At 43.8% G+C, this 22,702-nt stretch overlaps 1 protein-coding gene across 1 annotated transcript in view; it reads left to right on the top strand.

The window, feature by feature from the left end:
- The first annotated feature begins 1,211 nt into the window (after positions 1-1,211).
- CASQ2 (calsequestrin 2) overlaps positions 1,212-22,702 on the top strand; it is a 60,111-nt gene continuing 38,620 nt past the window's right edge. The window contains exon 1 of the mRNA XM_058537231.1: positions 1,212-1,566. Within this exon, the coding sequence (XP_058393214.1) occupies positions 1,333-1,566 (234 nt within the window). The 5' untranslated portion in view covers positions 1,212-1,332. The remainder of the gene's footprint in view (positions 1,567-22,702) is intronic.

Genomic DNA, 22,702 nt, shown 5'->3' with positions numbered 1-22,702 from the left:
TAACCTATGTCCCACTGTCTCCACCAAAAATGAAGTGAGGATAACAGCCACCATGCTTGGGTGCCTGCTTTGTACTGTGCTTTTCCACTACACGTCTCAAACCTTACAATACAGTTATAATTGTCCCCATTTGACATGGGGGAACTGAAAATCAGAGAGGGGGAGTGACCCTCCAAAGTTCATTCAGCCTTTAAAAGGCAGAATGGGGATTTGAACTCTGATCTGTCAGCTTCTAGACCCTCTACACCAGTCTATCTCTACTAAGGAGGACAGGGGCAAAAATGATACATTAGGGGTTAATGTAAAAAAAGAAATATGACAGGGATGATAGCAAAAAACCTAAGAGGGTTTCTGAGGGAGACCATTGAATTTTTATTTTATTTAATTTTAAAATGGGGAGGGGTTCTCCTGCCAGCAGCAGAGGTCACCTGTGGGCAGGGGATGGTAGGGGAGGAATTGTGGCCTGGGTGGGCTGGTGCCTCTGGAGCCCTTTATGTGGGAGGCTGGCAGAAAAGGATGTCCCTTCAACCCTTGCCCGCTGACTGGCAGGGCCATGTGCACATGCGCAGTGACCCTGGCTGGGTTTCTAAGAAGAGAGGACAGAGGGAGGGAAAGGCATGTGCACAACGTGAAGTACACCTCGGAGCTCCGTTTTGTTCTCACGTCAGCAGTGAGTAGGGACGGCATGCATGAGCAGCCTGCCAGGAAGGGACGGGCTGAATTACCTTGCTAGACAACTGAATGGTTCAATACTGTCAGAGGGGCATTGTGTAGGCGCTAACATCTCCATTTGCCTATTGGCACCACCGTCCCATCTCTGTCTCCCCCATTGTCTCCTTCTCAAGGTTAGTTCTCTTCTTTGACCTTCCTGGCCTCCTTATTCGTGTGCACACGGTCTCCTCTTTTCCTCCTGCCTCCACCCTCTCCTCCACTCTGACAGACTGTATCAGCGAATCCCTCAACAGTGTCATATCTAACTTTTTTATTCATTGCATGATTTATTTTTAGCCTGAAACAACTGCATCCTAAAAATGGAGTTCCTGATGAGACAGGGGTTGGGCCGAGCTATGCGAGGTATCTGGGGCTTGGCCGCTCAGCCTGCCTCTTAGCCTACTCACGCCTCTGTGGGCGAGCCTGCTCTGTGCCCTGAGCTCTCACTGCACTTAGCTGGACCCCAGGAGGTGAAGAGTTGGTTCTGGGGCCCAGGAAGGGCAAAGGAGGGAGACGAAGCCAGCCTCTCTGCTCCCACTCCTCTCAACAAGTGCTCTAAGAGTCTCCGTCCTCTCTCCTGCACTCAGTATTGCTGGGAAAGAAAAACCTAACTTTTCCCAGATGAAGAGAACTCACCTGTTTGTAGTGGGGGTCTACCTGCTGTCCGCCTGCAGGGCAGAAGAAGGGCTGAACTTCCCCACCTATGACGGCAAGGACCGCGTGGTAAGTCTTACTGAGAAGAACTTCAAGCAGGTTTTGAAGAAATACGACTTGCTCTGCCTCTACTACCATGAGCCTGTGTCTTCAGATAAAGTCACCCAGAAACAGTTCCAGTTGAAAGAGATTGTGCTTGAGGTAAGCAGGGGGGCATGCTGACCATGTTGCCCAAGTGGGCACGGGCTGGCCAGCAGTTGGGGTGTGGGAAGGAGGGCACAGAGAACAGATCCTGAAGTCTTGCTGCATTTCGGTCTCATGTAAATCTCAAGATGTTCATGTTGCAAAGCTGGGATGTGTGAACGACAAGGATGGGTCCAGACTCTTAGAATGGGGACAATTCAATGCGTTACACAATGCAGAGGTCTGATTTAACGTCTGTCACATGACAGTCTCCTGATTTTTCAAGGGCAACAGTCCCAGCCTCTACTTTTCTGAGCAAATGTTAAAACTATTGTTAAAAAGACAGGCTAAAATGAAATTCAGGGATAATTTGCGGGTTTCATTCGGTGTGCTAATTCCCCACTCTTTGCTGTCTCAAGTCTCCCCACAATCCTGGAGAAACAGGAGTTGTTTGACCTTGCCTCTCTTCATGGGTCAGAGGGGGAATATCACTAAATGGATTTCCTTTCTTGTGCTTTGGTTTCAGTCAACATTACACAGCGTAGACGGCTGAAGATTTTTGCTGCACATTCATTAATGGGGATTTTTTTTTCTCAGAAAGTTCTTGGTGTGAGTTCAGGGCAGATGCTGAAGTCAGTTCTTATTTTATCTGCACTACATGCCTGTTTGTAAACCTGGCACAGGGGGCCCATCTCTAATCCTTCGTAATGCCCCAGGAACCGTTCCCGCAGCTCCTCTTGGACAGTTGAAGATCACTTACACTCAGGAGCACTGTGAGCGCCAAGAACTCTAGGAGTCCCCAAGATCCCTTCTCAGTCCCCACGCCCGCCCAGCCTAGGCACAGATCTGGGAAATGAGCCGTTTGAGACTTATAGCAGTTTATCAACCAACACAATCAGAGAGCTCCGCTTAATCAAACACTTTAACAGAACTACCACATAAAACCTGTGTGGATTTGAATTTTCAAAAAAAAAATTTGACTGTAATAAAATCCAGGAAAACCCTCCCGAACACATCAAAATATCTTTGATAATTTCAAAAGCACTTCAGCATCCTAAGTGTCTCTTCATCATCATCCTATTTTCAGAGGATTTGTATATGGTGGTGTGGTCATTAGAGAGAGCTCTGGTTGACAAAAGCCAGGCGTTTTAAAAACATCACCACTACCATCATATTTTTACTCAGGCTCCATCCTGGGGGCTGAATGTGGAAGTTCAGTTCCCTCTACAGTTTACAAGTAAAGAGAAAGCAGGGACATTTCTTTATTATTAGGTCTTTGTACTACATGTATGGGAAAAGCTCTGGCTGGAAAAACCAGGACATACGGAATAACTACTGCTTAGCCCATGAAATCCTCACTCACATTGTCTCCATCTCCAACTGCCCTACTCAACTATGGAGACATATCTTTATGAAAAATTTAATTGAAGGCATAAGGATTCTACTGTATACGCTCATCACTACCCAGTTAGCCACTGCAAGCAGTGACCCCATTTCTGATTCCCTATCATATGAAAACACATAATACATTTGTATGTATTCCCCCAAGAGTATATCTCCCCCAAAGACTAATTCTGGGTCCCCAAGCAAAATCATGGGAAAAGACTTTCTTCTGGGCTCCCCATACCTCTAGACACCTTTGATCCGAGAGTGCCTGGCAGAGATTGATGAGGTGGGAGTTCAGTATAGGAGATACCTGGTGCCCCACAGGGTCCTAATGGTGGAGTGGGCCTCATTAGGGGAAAGGAGCGTAGAATTTGGAGTCAGAAGGTCTGGATTTATAGTCTGGCTTTGCCTCTACTGGCCATGTGACATAGGGCAGGTTGCTCAATTTCTCTGAGCCTCGTTTTCTTATCTATAAATACGGAAAAAATAAGAACTATCACGCAGGCTTATGAGATGATTAAATAATAATAATTAACATTTATTGGTGCTTCCTGTGTGCAGGGACTGTTCTATGCACTTTGTATGTGTTAGCCGGTCTAATCTCTACAATATTTCTATGATGTAGGTACAGTTACTATCCCCATTTTACAAAAGAGGAAACTGAGGCGCAGAAAGGCTAAGTTGCCCAAGGTCACTCAACTAGTGCAGGTGAAGGCAGTCTTGGTCCTTACACTACACTACTGCAGGAATCGAATGGGACAGTGAACAAGGAGCTGCTGGGTACCCTGTTCAGGACTGTCTCACGAGTTTGCCTTAAATAGAGTCACTCAGCCACAGGCCTGCACCTGATGATGCCAGCTGTAGCACCTACAGAGCTGAGAGGCACAGAGCCCTGGAGGCACTTCTCACGCAAGTGTCCAAACCAGGGAGGAGGCTGGGCATCCTTAGTGAAGGCAGGGGAGGGGCAGGGGCAGGGGCGGGCCTTTGTTGAGGTATGTGTCAGGTGCAGGCTGTTTCTCAGAATCCAGGACAAAGTGGCTCCAGGAATCCTAAGGGTGGGAAGAAAGGGTGGATGTGAGCCTCTAAATTTTCTTCATCGTCAAAACAACAATTTTCTGCTCTTATTTCCCTGGACCCCAGACTTGCACTAAGGCAAATATTTTGCCAGTTCCAGGGCTGTGTCTGTTCGGGAGATGGAAGAAGAGGAGGCTGTTCCCAGTGTACAGCCACATGGCAGTGAGGTCTCATCCCCGGGCGGACAGTACAGGAAGAGCGGGGATCCTTTCCTCCAAGTAGTTTAGGAAGGTGGCTTCCGATGTTTTTTATCGTAACTCACGCACACACATATATACACAAATGAAACAAAAGTTTCACAGGACAATCCTTATCATTATTATTTGGGGACTACTTGGATTTTTTAAAAAATTCTTTTATCTTCTATTATGTTCTGTTCTGTTTCACTTAAAAAATATTGATCTCAACCAATTAAATTGATTTCCCCTTCCAATATTGAGTTGCCACCCCCAGGTTGAAAAATTGAGGGTTAGAAGTTTAGCGATTAGAAGTTCATAACTTGTCACATAAGGGCTATCTCATTCTGATAAAAGTCCAAAAATATTTTGGTCAGTCCTGTATATTTTGTCTGTTGCTCTAAGGAATGACAATGGAAAGGCCCAGAAACGGCCTCATCCACAGGGCAAGGAGGTCATGCTTGACTCAGGGCCTTGAAATGTCATCCAGTTAGTTCTACATCTGTCACTTACTCTAGGTTGGGCCTTGGGTGGATGCTGTGGATACAGGGAACATGAGACACTCAGGTGGCTCACAGCCTGATATGGAAGAAGACATACAAACAAAAAGCTACAGTGCAATGGAGTCACTGAAATAGAGCGACTTACAAGGCTCTGGGAATGCAGAGGAAAGAGGAGAAGCCCCACTCTCCGGGAGAGACATGGCAGACATGACAAGGAACAACTGGTTTGTGAAAACAAGTAGAATTTGCCAGGCAAATAAGCAGTGATAGGAGAGGGAACCACAAGAGCTAAGATTCTGATAGCTCTCAGATATTTTTCCATCCTGCTAGCTTTTTCCTAAAATTTGGCCATGAGGGCCTCATTCCTGTAGGGTAAGATTTCTCTCCTTACTTAGTCAAGCCCTCTGGGAGGGGTCGTCCTTTAAGAAGGTGCCAGTCACTTACACCTCCTTATGACCAAGTTTGAGTTCTGTGTGAGCACAGGCTTTGATAAGGGGAAGAGGAAAAGGGAGAGAATTTAAGGTCACTAGAAGCTTAGGCAGAAAAGGGCAAGTAAACTGACACCAGGAGGCTCCAAATTCAAAATCTGTGTTCCAGTTTGGTGAGAGTCTGGCTCTGGAGGACCCCACCAACCACCCAGGGTTGGTGCCCGGTACATAGTTGTATACAGATGTTCTGTAAATGCTTGTTAAATGGATGAAATGTTAGAGCCCAAAAGAACCTTGAGAACAATCCAGATTGTTCTGAACCCCTCATTTCATAGATTTGGCCTTGTAGTGATGTGACTTACACAGCTGGTAATCTTGATTCCTGGTCGGGCACTCTTCATCCACAAAATAGCACATACTTATTTAGAAATGTTAGAATGTGGGGAAAAGGAAAAAGAAGGCAATAAAAATAGCCACCCAGAAATAAACCTGGTTAACACTCTGATAGATTTCTTTCCAGTATTTTTTCTGTGCCTAAACACACATTTTCAGTTGGGTTTATACCATTTATACAGTTGTGTTTCCTGCTTTTTTCATTTCACTATATTGTGGGTGTTCTTATGTCATTAAATACTTTTATATTCTTGACAAACACAATGTTAATGCTGGCATAGTATTCCATCGTATGACCGTACATATTTTTAAAATAATTTCTCTATTTTTGGGTATTGAGAAAATTTTCAGAGTTTTTAAGATCTTTGTCTATTTAGATTTTCATTGTAGTTTGTATGAACATTCTTTGATTTCTAGCTAGATTAAATTTTTCGTAAAATTATTTGCCGTTTACATTTTTTTCCTCCATGAATTATTCTTCTGTGCCTTTTCCCCATTTTTCTATTGGGGTGTCAACACAAACTATAAAGGGAGTTGCAGTTTTGTGTGCTGTTTCCTTCAGCTTCAGCCAAGACAGCAAATATAGTTACACTACAGTGGCCAAATCTTATTAGCATTGCAGGACTCAGAGACACAAGAGGAGGATACGGGCAATGATTCTGTTCCTCCTTGCTCCTTGGGTTCCTGCTTCCTCTTTCCCCTAGAACCTGTGGTGCAAGCCACTGCTCCTATCATGTTCCGTAAATACTGCCAGAGAAAGTCTTCCAACATCGCCAACCTTCTCTCGGGTTGAAATGCTTGAGAGGTGGTGCGTGCTAACGTGGGCTTCCAAATCAGGTAGACCTGGGTTCAGTTCCCACGGGAGAAACCTGTCTGCACTCAGCTTCCTTATCTGGAAAGTGGAGATGGTGGTGTGGTGAAGTTTCGCTAAGGTAGATGGCAAGAACACGGCTTCTGGCACACAGAAGGTGCTCGACACTCGCATTTTCAGTCAGGATTTTAGACACAGCCCAGCCTGACCTATCATTTCCAGACTAAGGACAACAGACCACTCTCAGAGAGCTCGGGACTGATAATGCAGTGCATTATTGCTTATTCAGAGCCCGCTAAGCCCCAGAGATGGAGGCACTTGCCCATGATCCCAGACTCTTGATGTCCTCGTGTTGAGCTCTCCCTCTGATCTCCAAGGCTCTGCTGAGCTAGTGAGCATTTTAGAACATGAAAATAAGCATTGTGAACCCCTAAATAGAAATATTATTCATCAAATATACATGGCTCTTAGCAGACTCAGTAATCTTAGCAGGAATAAATGAATTGAATGTGTGAATGAATGGACGATGAATGAGCAATGCTTTCCACATTGTGAACAGTAAAAATTGGTTCATTTGTTTAGGGTGAACCAGGTCCCTTGGACTGGCAGGCAATCTGGGGTCTTGGCACAAAAATAGCCACATCATCCTGGTAGGTGTATGACAGGTTGACCTGCTGCCCCTGTTGTTTTTCAATGGGCCTCAGCGAGGGTGTGAGGTCCGAGACTGCTCCTCAGTGTCCCCTCTGCAGGGGCCTTCTGCTCTGCCTGCTTCAGGAGGCTCTGCTTTAGTTCACCCCTTGAAAGCTGCTGCCATCCACACACAGCCTGCCCAGGGGCTCTATCCCAAGCCCACTGGATATTAAATGGCAGGATCATCACCTAAAAATTATTGGAAATGGCCTGTCTACCAGCAGGAAGGGTTATTGTTATGACGAATTTTCCAGTGCTGGCAAGCAGATTATTTTCCAATAATCTTTTAGATGGTGATTCTAGCACAAATTATCCATTAGGCCGTATGGGGGTGGAGGGAGGCTGGCTCCATCATCTATGGCAGAATCAAGAATCAGAAGCCCGTGCAATGTAGGCCTCTGGGTTCTGCTGCTATGTAAGTCTCTTGATGCTGCTGCTCTCAGTCTGCCAAGGCCCCCAGCAGACTGAGATCCCTTCTCTACTCAGGTCTCAGTCTCCTAATCGATCTGTATGGGATTAGTGAAAATGTCTTTGGCTGGGAGTGACTGTAGCCTCTGCAGACAAGTGCCCAGTGTCATTGACATGGTTCTTGTGTGCACTTTATGTGCGTGGCCATCCTTACACATTCAACCTCAGACAAGGTAGCAGTGCTTGGGAAAAGCAGACAACTGGAGGTCAGAGGGCCCAAACTTCTCTTTTACATACTGACTATTTGATCCCGGGCAAATCATGGATATGCCTCTCATTTTACTCATCTGTAAAATCAACTATGTAGTTTCTACCTCAGTGAATTAAGAGAATTAAATGAAAGCAGGTGAAGAAAAATTTCTTGTAGAATTATAAGAAGCTGTACAAGTGTCAGATATTATTATTTTGTTATGCTGGTTACTATTTAGGAAATTAATCTATGTAGACTGCCTAACTGAGTGCCTGAAATATAGCCAGTGCTTATCACATGCTAATTCCCTTCACCTGTCACTTGAAATTTACAACATGTTCTTGGCCAATTGCAGTACTTCTCAACCTTGGCTGCAAATTGGAGTCATCTAAGGAGCTTTTTAAAATACTGATGCCTGGGTTTCGTCCCTCAGATACTGATTTAATTGGTCAGAGGGAAGAGATGATATACAGGTACCACGGTTTTTAAAACTTCCCTGGGTGATTCTAATGTGCAGCCAAGTTTGTGGAGCATTTGAGCCTTGATGCTCAAAATGTGGCCCCCAGACTTGCAGCAGTGACATCAATTGGCTGCTTGTTAGAGTTAAACAGGATCCCCAGGTGATTCATAGGCACAGTGAAGTTTAGAAAGCATTGTATTAGTCTATTGCCTGGAGACGCTTTCCAGATGACCAGATAACCAGAGTCATGTTGCACCTGCTTGATCTTAGGTCTATTGACTCTCCTGAATGATATTGGAGCCGTCAGCATACCTCTGATTTGGAGAACTGCAGGGATGTTAAGGTGGTTCTGGGGCTGCAGGGATTCAGGTCTGCTCTGGGACTCAGCCAGGCCTCCCAGGTTTCTCCCACCGTCCCTTCACTCACACAGTCAGTGATTAGTACTTTGGACCTCCTTTTAAGGAGATGATCTGGGCCCATGGAAAGCCTTACCCTACTTGAGAGGTTTACAGTAAAATTGCAGAGTGTTCTAAGGCCAAATCAGAAGATACTTTCCTAAGTAATCTTAGGTCAGGGTCCAGGATCTACCTTCAGAAAGAGAGGAAAAGCACCTGTTTGGTTGCTGTGTCACATTGCCCTTTTCCCCAAAAGAGATGACAAATCTGAGAACTCTGGAAGTGTATGAGTATGGGATACTAAGATGTTAACATATTTAATGGAAAACTATGGGAAAGCTTCTTAGAGCAAATGGGTGAGTGTTCTACAATGTGAAACTAAGTCTTGTGAACACCCAAATAGAAATAGTCACTCTTTCATTTATTCATCAAATATTCATGCACTTCTTACTTACAAAATGCAGATGACATGGCCTCTGATATCTAAGAAGGTGTTCATTCTTCTTTTATTGATGATACAAACTCACTTCCTTTAGGTCTATGCTTAAACATCACCTTATCAAAGAAGTTATCTCCCTGATCATCCATATAAATCATGCTCCCCAAGTGCTCCTTTTATCCCCTCTACGCTACTTTGTTTTTCTCCATAGCAGTCGGCTGACACATTGCATATTGTCTGACACCCCTTAGAATGTAAAATCCACAAAGGCAAAGACTTTGTTCTCTTCATTGCCGTACCCCAACACCTAGATCAGTGTCTGAGTCCTAGTGGATGCTCAACAGTATTTGTTGAATGAATGTTGAATCAACAGAAGAGGAAGGAGTAGGGAAATAGCACTTTTTATGAACTTACCATAAACCATGCCCAATATGGGTGCTTTACATACGTTATTTTATTGAATTCTTACAACATAGTCTCACATTACACACAAAGAAATGATCCCATAGAGCTAAGTAGAAATTGCCCCAAGTCACAAAGCTATAAAATGGTGGAGCATGAAGCAAGATTTGAACTCACATCTATTTGGTTCCAAATGTCATGTTCCTTCCATTACACCAGGAACAGCTGATGGGATTGCTTCATGTTTGTAAGCAGTGCCAACCTACAAAGGCACAAGGGTCTTTAGTTTGTATTCTGGATTTTCACCCACACTTGAGCAATGCTTAATTGTATAGCTGGAATATGTGTTGAACCAAAATGACCTATGTGAGTAAAGGGACTAATGCTTAGCACCTACTTGGTATTTGCTGGATGGATGGATGAATGGATGGAGAGAGACGGAAAAGGCAAAGAATTATAGATACATTGCCTATAGTGGAAATATATTTCTCCTTGATCTCTTTTTAAAATTAATTTTTTTAAAAAGAATTGAGTGAAATAGTAAAAACTTAGGTTGAATCTGTCAGGTTCAGGGACCTGTTTGTCATCTTTGCTTAATCCCACTGAAATATGGGTAAAAGTAATTTTTGTTTTAACCATGGGACTCTCAGTCCAAAATATATATACAGCATAGGCAGAAATCTCTGGGCTCTGTAAGGCTGATCCTGCCTTCAAATCTATTTAGCACTGGCAAATGTCCCAGTGATTGCATTTCTAAACCCCAAGAGAAGAAGGCAGAATGAAGTTGCTGGAGTCAAGTAAATCTACAGATGGAATGGTATGGGAACACTAGGCAGAGAAGAGCAACACACATAGGAGTCAGGCATTTCTTCCAACTGTTCACTGCCCAAAGATGGCATTCTCCAAACTTGCACCTGCTGCCCTCTGAAAAATCAGATGAGGTCAGGCTTATTTTGGATTGGCTTTGAGAATGAATCCTCACATAGAGCCACTACCCTCTCAGAAGATGTATACCCGTGCTCACTCTTAAATTGCAGATCTCCCCAGAGCCCAAGTGACGCCAACTTTGAGGAGCATTTGCTGTGCACTAATGAGTAATATAACTGGTGCTTGGGTGAGACGGTGACCAGACAAGAAATGCTACTGTAAGAGCATGGACTGAGTTGATTCAAGTTAAATTCTTCCTTCCGCAAATAGAGATTTTACAAGATGGAAAATACACTGTTGATTCAGACGTTTTTAGACCCTTGCAACCTTCTCTTAGTACTCCACCCCAAAAAGCCATCAATAATACTCAAGCCCCGTAGGGTGTCTAGTCATAGTATCCCTGAGGTAGACCTCCTCCCAAAGTTACACATTTTTAAATGGAGACATGAGATACCATGAAAGTCACCACTACAAACTATTAGAAGGACTATTATAATAGTTTTACTGCAAAGCAGTAAAAGAAAAAGCAAGAAAATCTGTTTCAGAATCATAAGATTTTTCTTTAAAAGCATCAGCCCTAATCTCTTGCAGTTTGAACTTCACTGGTTGGTGTGGAGGATTTTTGTATAATTACCAGCTCAGCCTTAGCATCTAAAACCACTTGTTCCACCAAGAAAGCCAGCCCCCGAAGTACTGAGTCGGTACCACGAAGCCTCTGAGGCTCTCTCCTCTGTAAACTGCATGTGGTTTCATCCCGATAAGCCTTTTCTCTTTGGACAGCCAGGCAGGAAAAGGGCCAGTGTGCCATCTTGCAGTGAGCCTGGCTGGGCAGGCCAGAGCCGCCTCTGAGTGCCCGGAGAGCCTGTTCCAGGAGCGCCCGCCTGCTGCCCAGTGCCCCACGCCAGGCAGGCCTCTCCTCACCATCTGCTGTGTGCTGGACAGGGAGGAGGGCCAGACGAGCCAACAGGTACTCCCTCATACTCTCACCTGTCTGTCTTACACTGACACACATAGCCACCCTGGTGCAGGACGCCAAAGCGTTCATTAGCCTGACAACACACACTCGATTTATTTATGAAGGAAATGAGAGCGCCCCCCCAGACTCAGAGGAAGAAGTGAATATAGCACATAAACAGCAGCCCGCAATATCTCCTGGCAGCATAAGAAGCACACGCGTTAGAGTTAGACCCACCTGGGTTTGAGTCCTTGACTGTCAAGTCCTTGCACTAACCATGTGACCACAGGCAGGTCACTTAACTCCTGCAGGCTGAGCACCTTCCTTTGTAAAATAGAAACACAACACCCTCATCACAAGGTTCTTGTGAAGAGAAAAGAGGTGGCGTGTGTAAATGAACCGCACACGTTTGGTGCTCAGTAAAGGGCTGGTCTTGAAATTACTGCGTATGTGAAAGCGCACTCCCACCTCCAGCTCTCTGTGCAAGTCAGTTATCCACGGTCCCTGTTGTCATTAGCAGATGTTATCAGAATAAACACCAGTTGGACATTTCTTAAGGTTCAGCCGAGCAGTAACAGGTTTCTCTTCTGCTTTTTTCCCGTGCGCTATGGGTAAGACAAGTCAGAGATCTCTCCTGCCAGTCATCGTTTTACATTGAGGAGGTCTCTCCATCAGCCGCAGCCCTCCCTCCACCTTTTATTTTTTTAATGAGGTGCACCAAACTAGGGAAAGTTTAGCCAGAAAAGGAATGATCTCTCTCTGGCTCCAAGAATGCAATGACTACTTTGTGGAACTCTTCCCGGGGAAGACTGAGGAGGGGGTTACTAGAGGATGTCAGGGTTCAGGCTGCCAGACTGTGTTTTCACAGGCTGTCAGGCACAGAGCTCTGCTGAGAAAAACTGGAAAAGGGCACGGCCTAGCCCCATATCAGTCAAATATAGTTTTTAAAAATCCCATTGCAACAATATTTTTAGTATGAAGAGAAGAAAACCTGGCCTCCAGGAATAGCCTCCCTCATTCAGTCAGTTTGGACAACACAAAGCGCTAGACAGTGAAAGATCGTGATTGTGTGTTGGAGGTGGTTGTAGAGCAGTGGTTCTCAATGTGTGGGCCTGGGACCAGCAGCATGAGCATCCCCTGGGCCCTTGTCAGAAATGCAGATTCTTGGGTCCCATCCCAGACCTGCTGAATCAGAAACTCTGGTGTGGACCCAGCAATCTGTGTTTTCACCAGGCTTCCCTCCAGGTGATGCTGATGTGGGCTCAGGTTCAAGAAGCATGGCTTAGTGTAATGGGTTTGTCCCACAGTGAATTCACAGAGAACAAACATTTACTAAGCACTTGCATACACGTTCCTCCTGCGAGAATTAGATCTCATGTTTTTAGATTAGAAAATGGAGATCAGAGAAGTTGCAACCTGCTCAGAGTCTCATAGCTGATAAACAGCAGAGCCAGGATTTGGGCCTACATCCCTCTGAGGCTCGGGTGTAGGGAGTGGAATATAATGAATGAGAGCTTGGGCTCTGGAGCCAGAGTGTTGGGGTTGGAATCCCAGCTGTGTCACTTAAGTGCTATGTGGCCCTGGCAAGTTGGTTAACCTCTCTGTGCCTTCGTTTCTTCATCTGCAAACTTATTTCATGTAGGTTTTGTGAAGATTCAATAAGACAATTGCTGTAAGGTGTTGGAGCAGTTGGAGCAAACACCCACGTGATGCTATTTTTATTGTTGTTATACTGCTTCTCAACGTGGTAGAGTAGAAAGAACACACAGCATTGGCCCTTGGGTCTCTTCCTTGGCATCGATCAAGGTGATAGCCCAAAAGTGCCAATAAAAACAATAGACAGCTTTCTTCTCCCCCAAGGCTCTTTCAGAGGCCACCCAATCCAGCATCGAGAGGCCCCAGTGTTCCCTTGAATCTCGTAAAAGAGCTGTTCCATTCCCTCGCCTGCCTCCTGCAAGGACACATCATGTGCCAGCTCCCCAACTATACATAGCCCAGGCCTCCTTTGAGGGCGGTGGAAAGTGACAAGAGATTACCGGAGATAAGCGTCAGCTCTCCGGTTTCGGAGGAGAACACACAGTTGTTGAATTGCTTGACATGCCGCCAGATGGTATCAGGGACAGTGGGTGTAGTCAGCCGTTTGGCTCTTGGCTTACACGGAAAGAGCAGGATCGCAGCCAGGGTATTTTTAATGACTAGCCTGAGGGACATTTACTTTGAGCAAAGATCTGTGACATTTTCCCCCAGGCTCCTCAGTCCTCGATTTTTTTTCAGACTCTCGACCTCGCAGAAAGTAACCCCCACTCAGCTCCCTTTGGTAAGTAACCACTCTCTTTTCTCTGCTACCCCACGCCTTCCCCACCTTGCCTCTGACCATGAAGCAAATTAGTCTTTCTTCTCCATGCAGACAGTTCTTGAGAAGTGGCACAAATGTAGCTTTCTTCCTATCTGGCCCTGGATTTGGGCTGAGCAGTCCTACAAAGGGACTGGACTTGAGGGGCTTACATAGACATGCAGTCCTGGCATATTGCGTGTCCTGGCCTCTGAGGGCCAGGGAGCAGTCACGCAGCCCAGGGAACGTGCCCCCGGGGCTGCTGTGTTAGTTTCCCCCTCCTTTCATGGGCAAACTTCTTGGACCAGTGATCCACACCTGCTCTAACGTGTCCTTGCCACCCACTCAACAGCTTAACTCCCAGTGCTTTGGCTTCTGTCCCAGCTCTTCTCTAAAAGGTCACCCGTGACTTACCCGTCCTGAAAGGAGACACCTCATGGTGGTTCCACCCTCCGTGACTTCCTGCAACATTCGATCCAACTGCCCACTCCTTCTGGAGGTTCTTTCCTCCGGTGACTTTGGAGTGACAGCACTCTGTTCATTGTCCTCCTCCTGCTTCTCCCACAGTCCTCTCTGCCTCAGGGGCAGGCACCTCTTCTTGCTCTTACCTCCTACGAGAATGCCAGTCCTCGACCCTGTGGCTTTTTCCTACACTCTCCTCCCTGAAGATGTCTCCCACCCTCACGCCTTCACCTCTCACTTGCACAACTCCATTTGGGACCTCTCCTCAAGCTCCAGGTCGGCACCTCCAGCTCTTGGCTGGACTACCATTGCCATGAACTCATTACATGTAAATCCAAGCTGAGAACCTTGCCCTGGGTTCTGGCATGCCCTCCTGACATCACCGTTTTGTCCTTCACTCTGCTGCCTGGCTGGAGACCCTGGAATCATCTTGCCTCCTCCTCTCCTTTGGTCCCCCTCCTTTGTCTCTCCAAAGCCGTGGAAGAGTTAGCAGTCTGATTCTCCACTTGTAACCACCTCACAAATTACTTCTTCATCCGCTGCCGCTGCCTTGGTCTGAGACCAGTCCTCTCCCATTCAGACTATGGCATCAGTCTCCCAACTGGATGCCTTTCCTTTCCACTCTCCTTTCTGTCTGTCTGGTCCATGCCCTGAGATCAACCCTCCCCAACTCATATCGGCCATATTGTTCTTCTCCTCGAACATCTCCCAAATCAGAACTGCTAGTCCTAATATTCCAAGTCCTGCACATTCTCATATGCCTTAAACACACTGCTCCCCCAAATAAGCCCTCTGCTCAGGTCAGTCAGCCTGCTCTCCTACACTCACCCCGCACCTTTGCGCTTCCAAACCTTCACTTCTGCCGTTTCTTCTCCCTGGGATGCTCTCACTGCTCTCCTCTGCTTTTCTATACTCTCCTCCTTGTTCAAGCTCTAGCTGGCCTCTTCCCTTCCAAGCAGTCTTCACTTTCATTCATTAATTTACTTGGAAACTAATTTTTTTTTTCCTGCAAGGTTCTGCTGTGGGTGCAGCTCTTCTGATTTTTCAAGGAAAGCTGGAAATCTCAATTTTCATGTGAAATTGCTTAATTTAAACATTTTCACATCATACTTTAAAGGTGGTACCTACCACATAGTTCCTTAAAATTACAACTTAAAGACTATTTCATGTGCAACATGCATATGATATAGTAGTACGTTCAGTATACAAATACAAAATAGAGTAACAATTCTACTTTTCAGGATGGGTTTCAGATCTGTAGATTTTCTTGAAAATCTGGAATTAAATATTCATCCTATGAATTTGGGATTTAAATGATGGGAAAAAATTTTGGCAGTGTTTATTACTTTTTCCTGTTGCAGATGAATTTAGCAATATAACATCTCCATTAATTAATGTAACCAGATGCCTTTAATATCTTCATGTTATTTTCACTGTACAAAAATGTTGAATGAAACAAATTTTTTAAATTGAGATATAATTGACATATAACGAACATAATGATTTGATATATGTATATATTGCAAAATGATCCCCACAGTAAGTTTAGTTAACATTCATCCCCTCACATTGTTGCAAATTTTTTTTCTTGTGATAACTTTTAAGATCTGCTGTCTTAGCACCTTTCAAATATGTGATACAGTATTGTTAACTATAGTCACCATCCCCAGGACTTATTTATCTTATAACTGGAAGTTTGTACCTTTTGTCCACCATCACCCATTTCGCCAACCCCCCAACCCCACCTCTGGCAACCTCCAATCTCTTCTCTGTGCCTATGAGTTTGGGGTTTTTTTGTTTTGTTTTGTTTTTTAGATTTCACATATAAGTGAAATTATATGGAGGGCAAGAAACTAATATTTTTTGAAATCTACTCTGCTCAGGTACTATACTAGATGCTAGAGGTAGCAGGGGAGAAAAATAGACATGGACATGGAGCTTAAAGGCTATCGAATGGATAGCTGATAGACAAATGATGGTATAAGCTAACGTGTACACGCAAACTGAGAAAGCGTTGTGAAGGAAAAGCACAGGGCGCTATAGGCAAGTGTAAAAAGGGCACCCAATTCAGCCTGGGAGTCAGAGAATGCCTTTTGAGGGACTGAGTTTTACACGTGGACTTCAAGGAAAGCAGGAGTTGCTGAAGAATGGAGGAAAGGGCATACGTGGGAGCAGAGCACGGCTAGTGCCTTCGTGTGAATTCAAACAAGCTGTCCCCTGAAGGCAGCTGCAGCCTGTGCCCAGCCCAGGGCTTGGGAGCACAGCCGAGCGACACGATCCTGTGCAAAGACCTCCTAAGGTGGAAAGAGCTTGATGTTTCAAGGAACTGAAGAAGAGTGTATTAAGTAAGAGGCAGAGGGGCCCCGAATGAGGTTGGAGAAGCAAATGAGCCAAACCATGCATGGCCTTGTTGGCCATGGTAGGGATTTTAGACTTCATCTTGAGTGCATGGAAATTAAATCCACACTGCTTATCACAGCCCACCAGGCTCTGCATGATTTGACCTCCCTGCCCATGAGCTCTCCCTCTCTAGGTCTCCAAAGCTCTTATTTTCTATCCTAGTCCTTCAGCAGCTACCAGCTAATTTTTCATTAGCTTCCTCCCTAATGAAATCACAAGTCCTTGACACTGAAGTGTATCTCACACATTTTAGTTTAGCACAGTAACTTGAACATAGTAGGTCTTCAATTAAGAGTTACTGTTCTCTTTCCATTCCAATACATCAGGCTTTGGTATTTTTGAATTGGCACAAGGTCCAGAACCCTATCCAGCTGTCGTAATATTATATGAAGAAAATCTAACATTTATTAAGCACTTCTGCATGCCAAGAATTGTGTGAAGGCTTTACATGCATTATATCATTTAATCTTCAAAGCAGTCTTATGAAATAGATACTGTTATTGTTCATATTTTACAGTGGAGTCACAGCACTTGTGACCAAGTCAGGAATCCACGTCTCTGATTTCAAGCCTTTCGTACTCTTAACCACAGGGATATATGATCCCTGGGTCATTTATTCACTTAAAGATGAGATCTACTTTGACCCCATCATTACAGAGGTAATGGTGATGCAATAAATACCTATACAATGCTATATATATATATATATATATAAATATAAAAGAGAGAGTAAGGGTATACTATGAATATCCAGTTCTTTACTATTGAATTATGCATATTATTTAATAGAACTTTTTAAAAAGTTATTATTGTACTCAAAAGAATCAGCAGTGTCCAAAGCAAATCCTGATGCTTCCATAAAGAATGAGCGCTGCACCAGTGTCCAGGGGCTGCACGTACCAACTGATGAGAGAGAACCCACGTTCTCTAAGATGGGCAATAGGCAAGACTGTCTGAGAAGTAACCAACCAACCCAACAAGCAAACAAACAAAACTAGCAGAACAAAGATTATAGGTCAACGGGAGAAAATTGCAGTCAGATCTGAAAAGTCTGCAGTTTTCTGAGAATTTAGGAGACATATTGACTCTATCTTTTCTCCTCCTCATATTTGTAATGCTTAATCACTATAATTGGTGATAATTGCCTCTTCCGTCTTTGGCTCAAAGGTCCCTTGAACTTGTGAACTACTCGGGCCAGTCCATCCATTCGTCCAAAGTATGCTGAGTGTCTCTAAGGAACTACACAAGTTGCAAAAGAATCACAAAATGGTGTCCTTCTTCTCAGGGAGGGAAGATTTGTAATACAGAAGGGACTTATACACAACTCTAACAATTGCAAAATAAGTGTCAGAGTGCTGTGTCCCTGTGATGGGCTATGGGAATTCATAGAAAGGAGGCTGGAGTGAAAGATGAGTCTGGAGCTGGGCTTTGCAGCCAAGAGTGGCCAAGGCTGGCAGCAACCTGAGAGAGCACAGTGAGAGTGGGTTGCAGGAGAGTGGAGAAAGGAACACATGAGCTAGAGATTTAGGGCTAGCGCAAAGGCAGAGATAAGATTGTTCCTAGTGTGAGAGGCAGACAATGTCTGGCCTGTTCTCCTAGCCCAGCAGGGGTTCCTGGTCCTGGGGGGTGCCGGTCATGTCAGGAGTCAGCCCAGAAGGCCTTGGGCTTTCACCACAGCCATTCTCCCCTCACTCAGTCTCATTGCACTCTCTTAGGTTGCTGCCAGCCCTGGCCACTTTTGGCTTAGACCCATGAAGGGTGCTTGCTAGGGCTGACGGAAGTGATGACAGAGCTCACGAGGGCAGACTTTGGGCCTAATCACAGTGGGAGGTGAGAGTGATGGGGTGCCGCAGAGATTATACATAAGTGTGCCAAGGAGGATGTGGGCAGGTCTCAGCTAGTGTGGGTTCCTGGTCCATCTGTGACTGCCAGCTCTGTCTATCCATCCATGCCTAGGACAGTGATTGGCTATGCTTAAATAGGAAACCAGGGAAACAGAATGAGATCATCTGAGATAACATCTTCCACTCATATGTCTTCAAAGTCGTATATAAATATCAATAAGGTAACTAGAAGGCCATGCTTTACATGCCTAGAAGAGGCACACATTTCTGTCTACATAAAAACCAACAAAACATGGTGGCGTGCCTTGAGAGGTCAGAGTTAAATTCTCTGTTTAATTCTCAGAGTTAATCTTTTATATTCTTACCATTGTTAATATTTCTCTCCTATGCCTAAGGTAAAGGGGCCGATGGGGCCAAGCATGGGCCTGTGGGTCACAGCTGGAAAACATTACGCCATATCACTTTTGGATGAAAGACATTTATAGCAGTGTTTTCCAGAATGTCGATGAGATCTGCTGTGTCAGAATCATCGGGTGTGGTAGCGTGGTTTGCAAAAATGTAAATTCCTGAGCCCCACCCCAGCTCTATTCTCTAATTTCTGTTGCTGAGGCCCAAGAAGCCCCATTTTAACCAGCACCCTAGGTGATTTTTATGCACACTGAAGTTTAAGAACCACTATTAAAGACTCATGCTCTAGGAATAGGGGTACTTACTAATATCACAAAGCCATTAGGTCTCGTCATCATTAATCTTGAATTATAGACAAGGGAACATTTAAGTTAAAGTTTTGGCAGCATTAAATAAGACATGGTGGCTTACACAGAAAACCAGAAAACTCATTCAAAAATGACCTTGTCTAATAAATTGAATGCAATAGAGTAAAGCCAAGTGACTTTGCAGAAAGACTGGCCCATTTAAGCATTGCAGGAAAGCTCAAGATGAGTCATAACATAAACACTGATGATGGTGTCTTGCATCCTAAGCCTTCTCTAGTCTCAGCCAAAATCCAAAAAAGGAGAGAAAACTGCACGAGGGATGGTGGTGTCATTTGTGACTTGCCCTTCCAGCTCCAGTCACCAGGGGCACTCCATAGAGCAGCTCTCTGTGCTTCTTCCCCATATCCTTATCCTTAGAGGAATGGGAGTGGTTAGGAGCCAGAGAGAAAGAAAGAGAATGGATAGCCTGTGAGAAGGTCAGGGAGGGAAGAATGAATAGGCAAAGAAAGCCCTCAGAGAAGTTATACAGGAGAGGAAATCCAAGGGAGAAGCCACATATGCTGGGAAAAAATGAAGGAAGACATAGGAAAATGAAGAGAGAAATGAAAGAAGCAACCATTGAAGAGAAAGTAGAGGGATGTATAGCACAAGTTGTAGAGCCAGGATCAATCCAAGAAAACAAGAAATGCTAAAGGTATATGTACCAAACAACAGCGCTGCAAAATGTGTGAAGTAAAAACTGATAGAACTGAAAGGAAAAATAGACAAATCCCTAAGATCGAGAACAAGGCATAGATGTCCACTCTTACCACTCTTATTCAACATAGTGGTGAAAGTTCTCTCTAGTGTAACAAGGAAATCCAAGGAAATAAAAGGCATACAGATTGGAAAGGAGGAAATAAACTTTCCCTATTTGCAGATGACATGATTGTCTATATAGAAAATCCCAAGGAATCTACAAAAAAAAAAACACCAAAAACCTCTTAGAATTAATAATAGTTCAGCAGAGTTGCAACATACAAGATAAACATATGAAAACCAATTGCCAAGTGTTTATAGGCAATAAAAACTTGGACACCAAAATTCAAAATACAATACTATTTGCAATCACTCAAAAATTTAAATACTTAGGTATAATTCTAATAAAACATGCACAATTCTTGTATGAATGCTAATGAAAGAAATCAAAGGTCTACATAAATGGAGAGACATACTATGTTCATGAAATAGAAGACTCAACATAGTAAATATGCTCAATTCTCTCCAAGTTGATATACAGATTTAGAGATTCAATGCAGTTCCTATCAAAATCCTAGTAAGATTTTTTTTTTAAATATATACAAGATTATTCTCAAGTTTATATGGAATGCAAAGGAATTAGACTAGCTAAAGCAATTTCGAAAAAGAAGAGTAAAGTGGGAAGAGGTAGTCAACCCACTTTTAAGACTTATTATGTAGCTGCCATAATCAAGACTATGGCAGAGGCGCAGAATAGAGAAAGCTGAAATAGACTCACATAATTGTGTCAACTGATCTTTGACAAAGGTGCAAAAGCAGTTCAATGGAGGAGAGATGGCCTTTCCAACAAATGGTACTGGAACAGTTGGACATCCATTGGCAAAAAAAAAAAGAAGACGAACTTCAACATAAGTCTCACACCTTACACAAAATTTAACTCAAAATGGATCAGGGACTTAAATGTAAAACTATAAAACTTTTAGGAAAAAAAATAGAAAATTTCAGGATCTAGGGCTAGGCAAAGAGTCCTTAGACTTAACATTAAAAGCAAAATCCATAAATAGAAAACTGATAAATTAGATTTCATCAAAATATAAAACTTTTGTTCTGTGAAAGATCCTATTAAGAGGATGAAAAGATAAGCTACAGAGTGGGAGAAAAATATTTGTAAACTACATATCTGACAAAGGACTAATATTAAAGAACTCTGAAAAATCAAAAAACAATCCACTTAGAAAATAAGCAAAAGACATGAACAGACGTTTCATGGAAGAGAACATACAGATGGCAAATAAGTACACGAAAAAATGTGCAACATCATTAGCCGTTAGGAAAATGCGAATTAAAACCATAATGAGATAGCACTACACATCTGTTAGAATGGCTAAAATAAAAAATAGTGACAACACCAAATGCTGACAAGGATGCAGAAGAACTGGATCACACATCACCACATCGCTGGTGGGAATGTAAAGTGGTACAGCCACTCAGGAAGACAGTTTGGCAGTTTCTTTAAAAAGTAAACATGCAATTAACATACAACCCAGTGATTGCATTCCTCAGTCTTTATCCTAGAAAAATTAAGACTAGCCTTCACACAAAAACCTGTTCACAAACATTTATAGCAGCTTCATTCATAATAGCCAAAAACTAGAAACAGCCCAGATAGATGTCCTTCAATGGACGAATGATTGAACAAACTCTGGTACCTCCATACCATGGAAATGCTCCTCAGTAATAAAAAGGAATGACCTACTGATACGTGCAACAGTCTGGATGGATCTCCAGAGAAATATGATGAGTAAAAAAAGCAAAACCTAAAAGGTTACATACTGTATGATTCAATTTACATAACATTCTTGAAATGAAAACAATTATAGAAATGAACAGATTAGTGGTTGCCAAGGGTCAGGGAGGAGAGGAGAGTGGAAGTGAGTAGATGTGACTATAAAAGGACAATGTGAGGGATCCTTGTGGTTATGGAAGTGTTCTGTATCTTGACCACATCAATGCTGATATCCAGTTTGTGATATTGTATTATAGTTTTGCAAGATGTTGTTTTGGGGGAAACAAAGTAAAATGTACATGGGATCTCTCTGTATTATTTCTTATAACTGCATGTTAATCTACAGTTACCTTTAAAAAAAGCTTAACTAAAAAAAAAGTAATATTAGTACTTCATGATTCTCTGGTATTGCCTCCACTCTATTTCTACTTCAAGCCCCCATTCAGCTAGATGGCAGGAATTAGATCTCAGTCAGTTGCGAGTCTCCCTATCTGCTTTTATCTAAGTTTCAGGGATTCATTAACTCGATGCTAATCTTGTGCTTGGTATCATCATCTATGCTGGTGTCCACCCAGAGTAGTCTTCAGCCGTCTGTCCACCTAGAACACTGCTGCCTCCTCTTCACCTTTGGAGCTGATGGGTCCACTCCAAGTATCATATTAGTTCTTCCTCTCAATGGGCCGCAGGAAACCTTGAGGCCATTTCGGGTCTATTTGCCAGATACACCCAATGGGCAGTCCTACTCCACAAACCCAGTGATTGGGGGGACTCGAGGACTATGCTTGGGTATTGGGGACACAGGTCTCCTTTATTTTAAGGTCCCTCAGCCTATCTGGAATCTTCTTGTGTCCCCACCCCCGCTCCCCCCGGGTTCATTTGGTGGCTGAGGAAGGGCTCAGAGCCCCGTATCAGGTATGCATGGGTATCGAGTACTCTTTGCTTCCTTTCTGGTTCTGCTCTCTCACAATTCTGAAGGCAGAGAAGGGTGTGTGACAGTGGATATATTTTTCCAAATCTTATATCTTCCTTCTGGTACTCACAGTTTCTCTTCCTGGTTCTCAGCATTCTGTTGAATTGTCCTTCTCCTGAGGGGTTGAGCATAGAATCCATTTGCTACTGCTTGACTTGGTCACAGAGTAACAGGAAGTATGAGGGAAACTCTCCTGTCAATACATCGAT

This window comes from Diceros bicornis, chromosome 4 (genome assembly GCF_020826845.1).
Source record: "Diceros bicornis minor isolate mBicDic1 chromosome 4, mDicBic1.mat.cur, whole genome shotgun sequence".
Lineage (NCBI taxonomy): Eukaryota > Metazoa > Chordata > Mammalia > Perissodactyla > Rhinocerotidae > Diceros > Diceros bicornis.
This window is presented reverse-complemented; position numbering and strand designations above follow the sequence as displayed.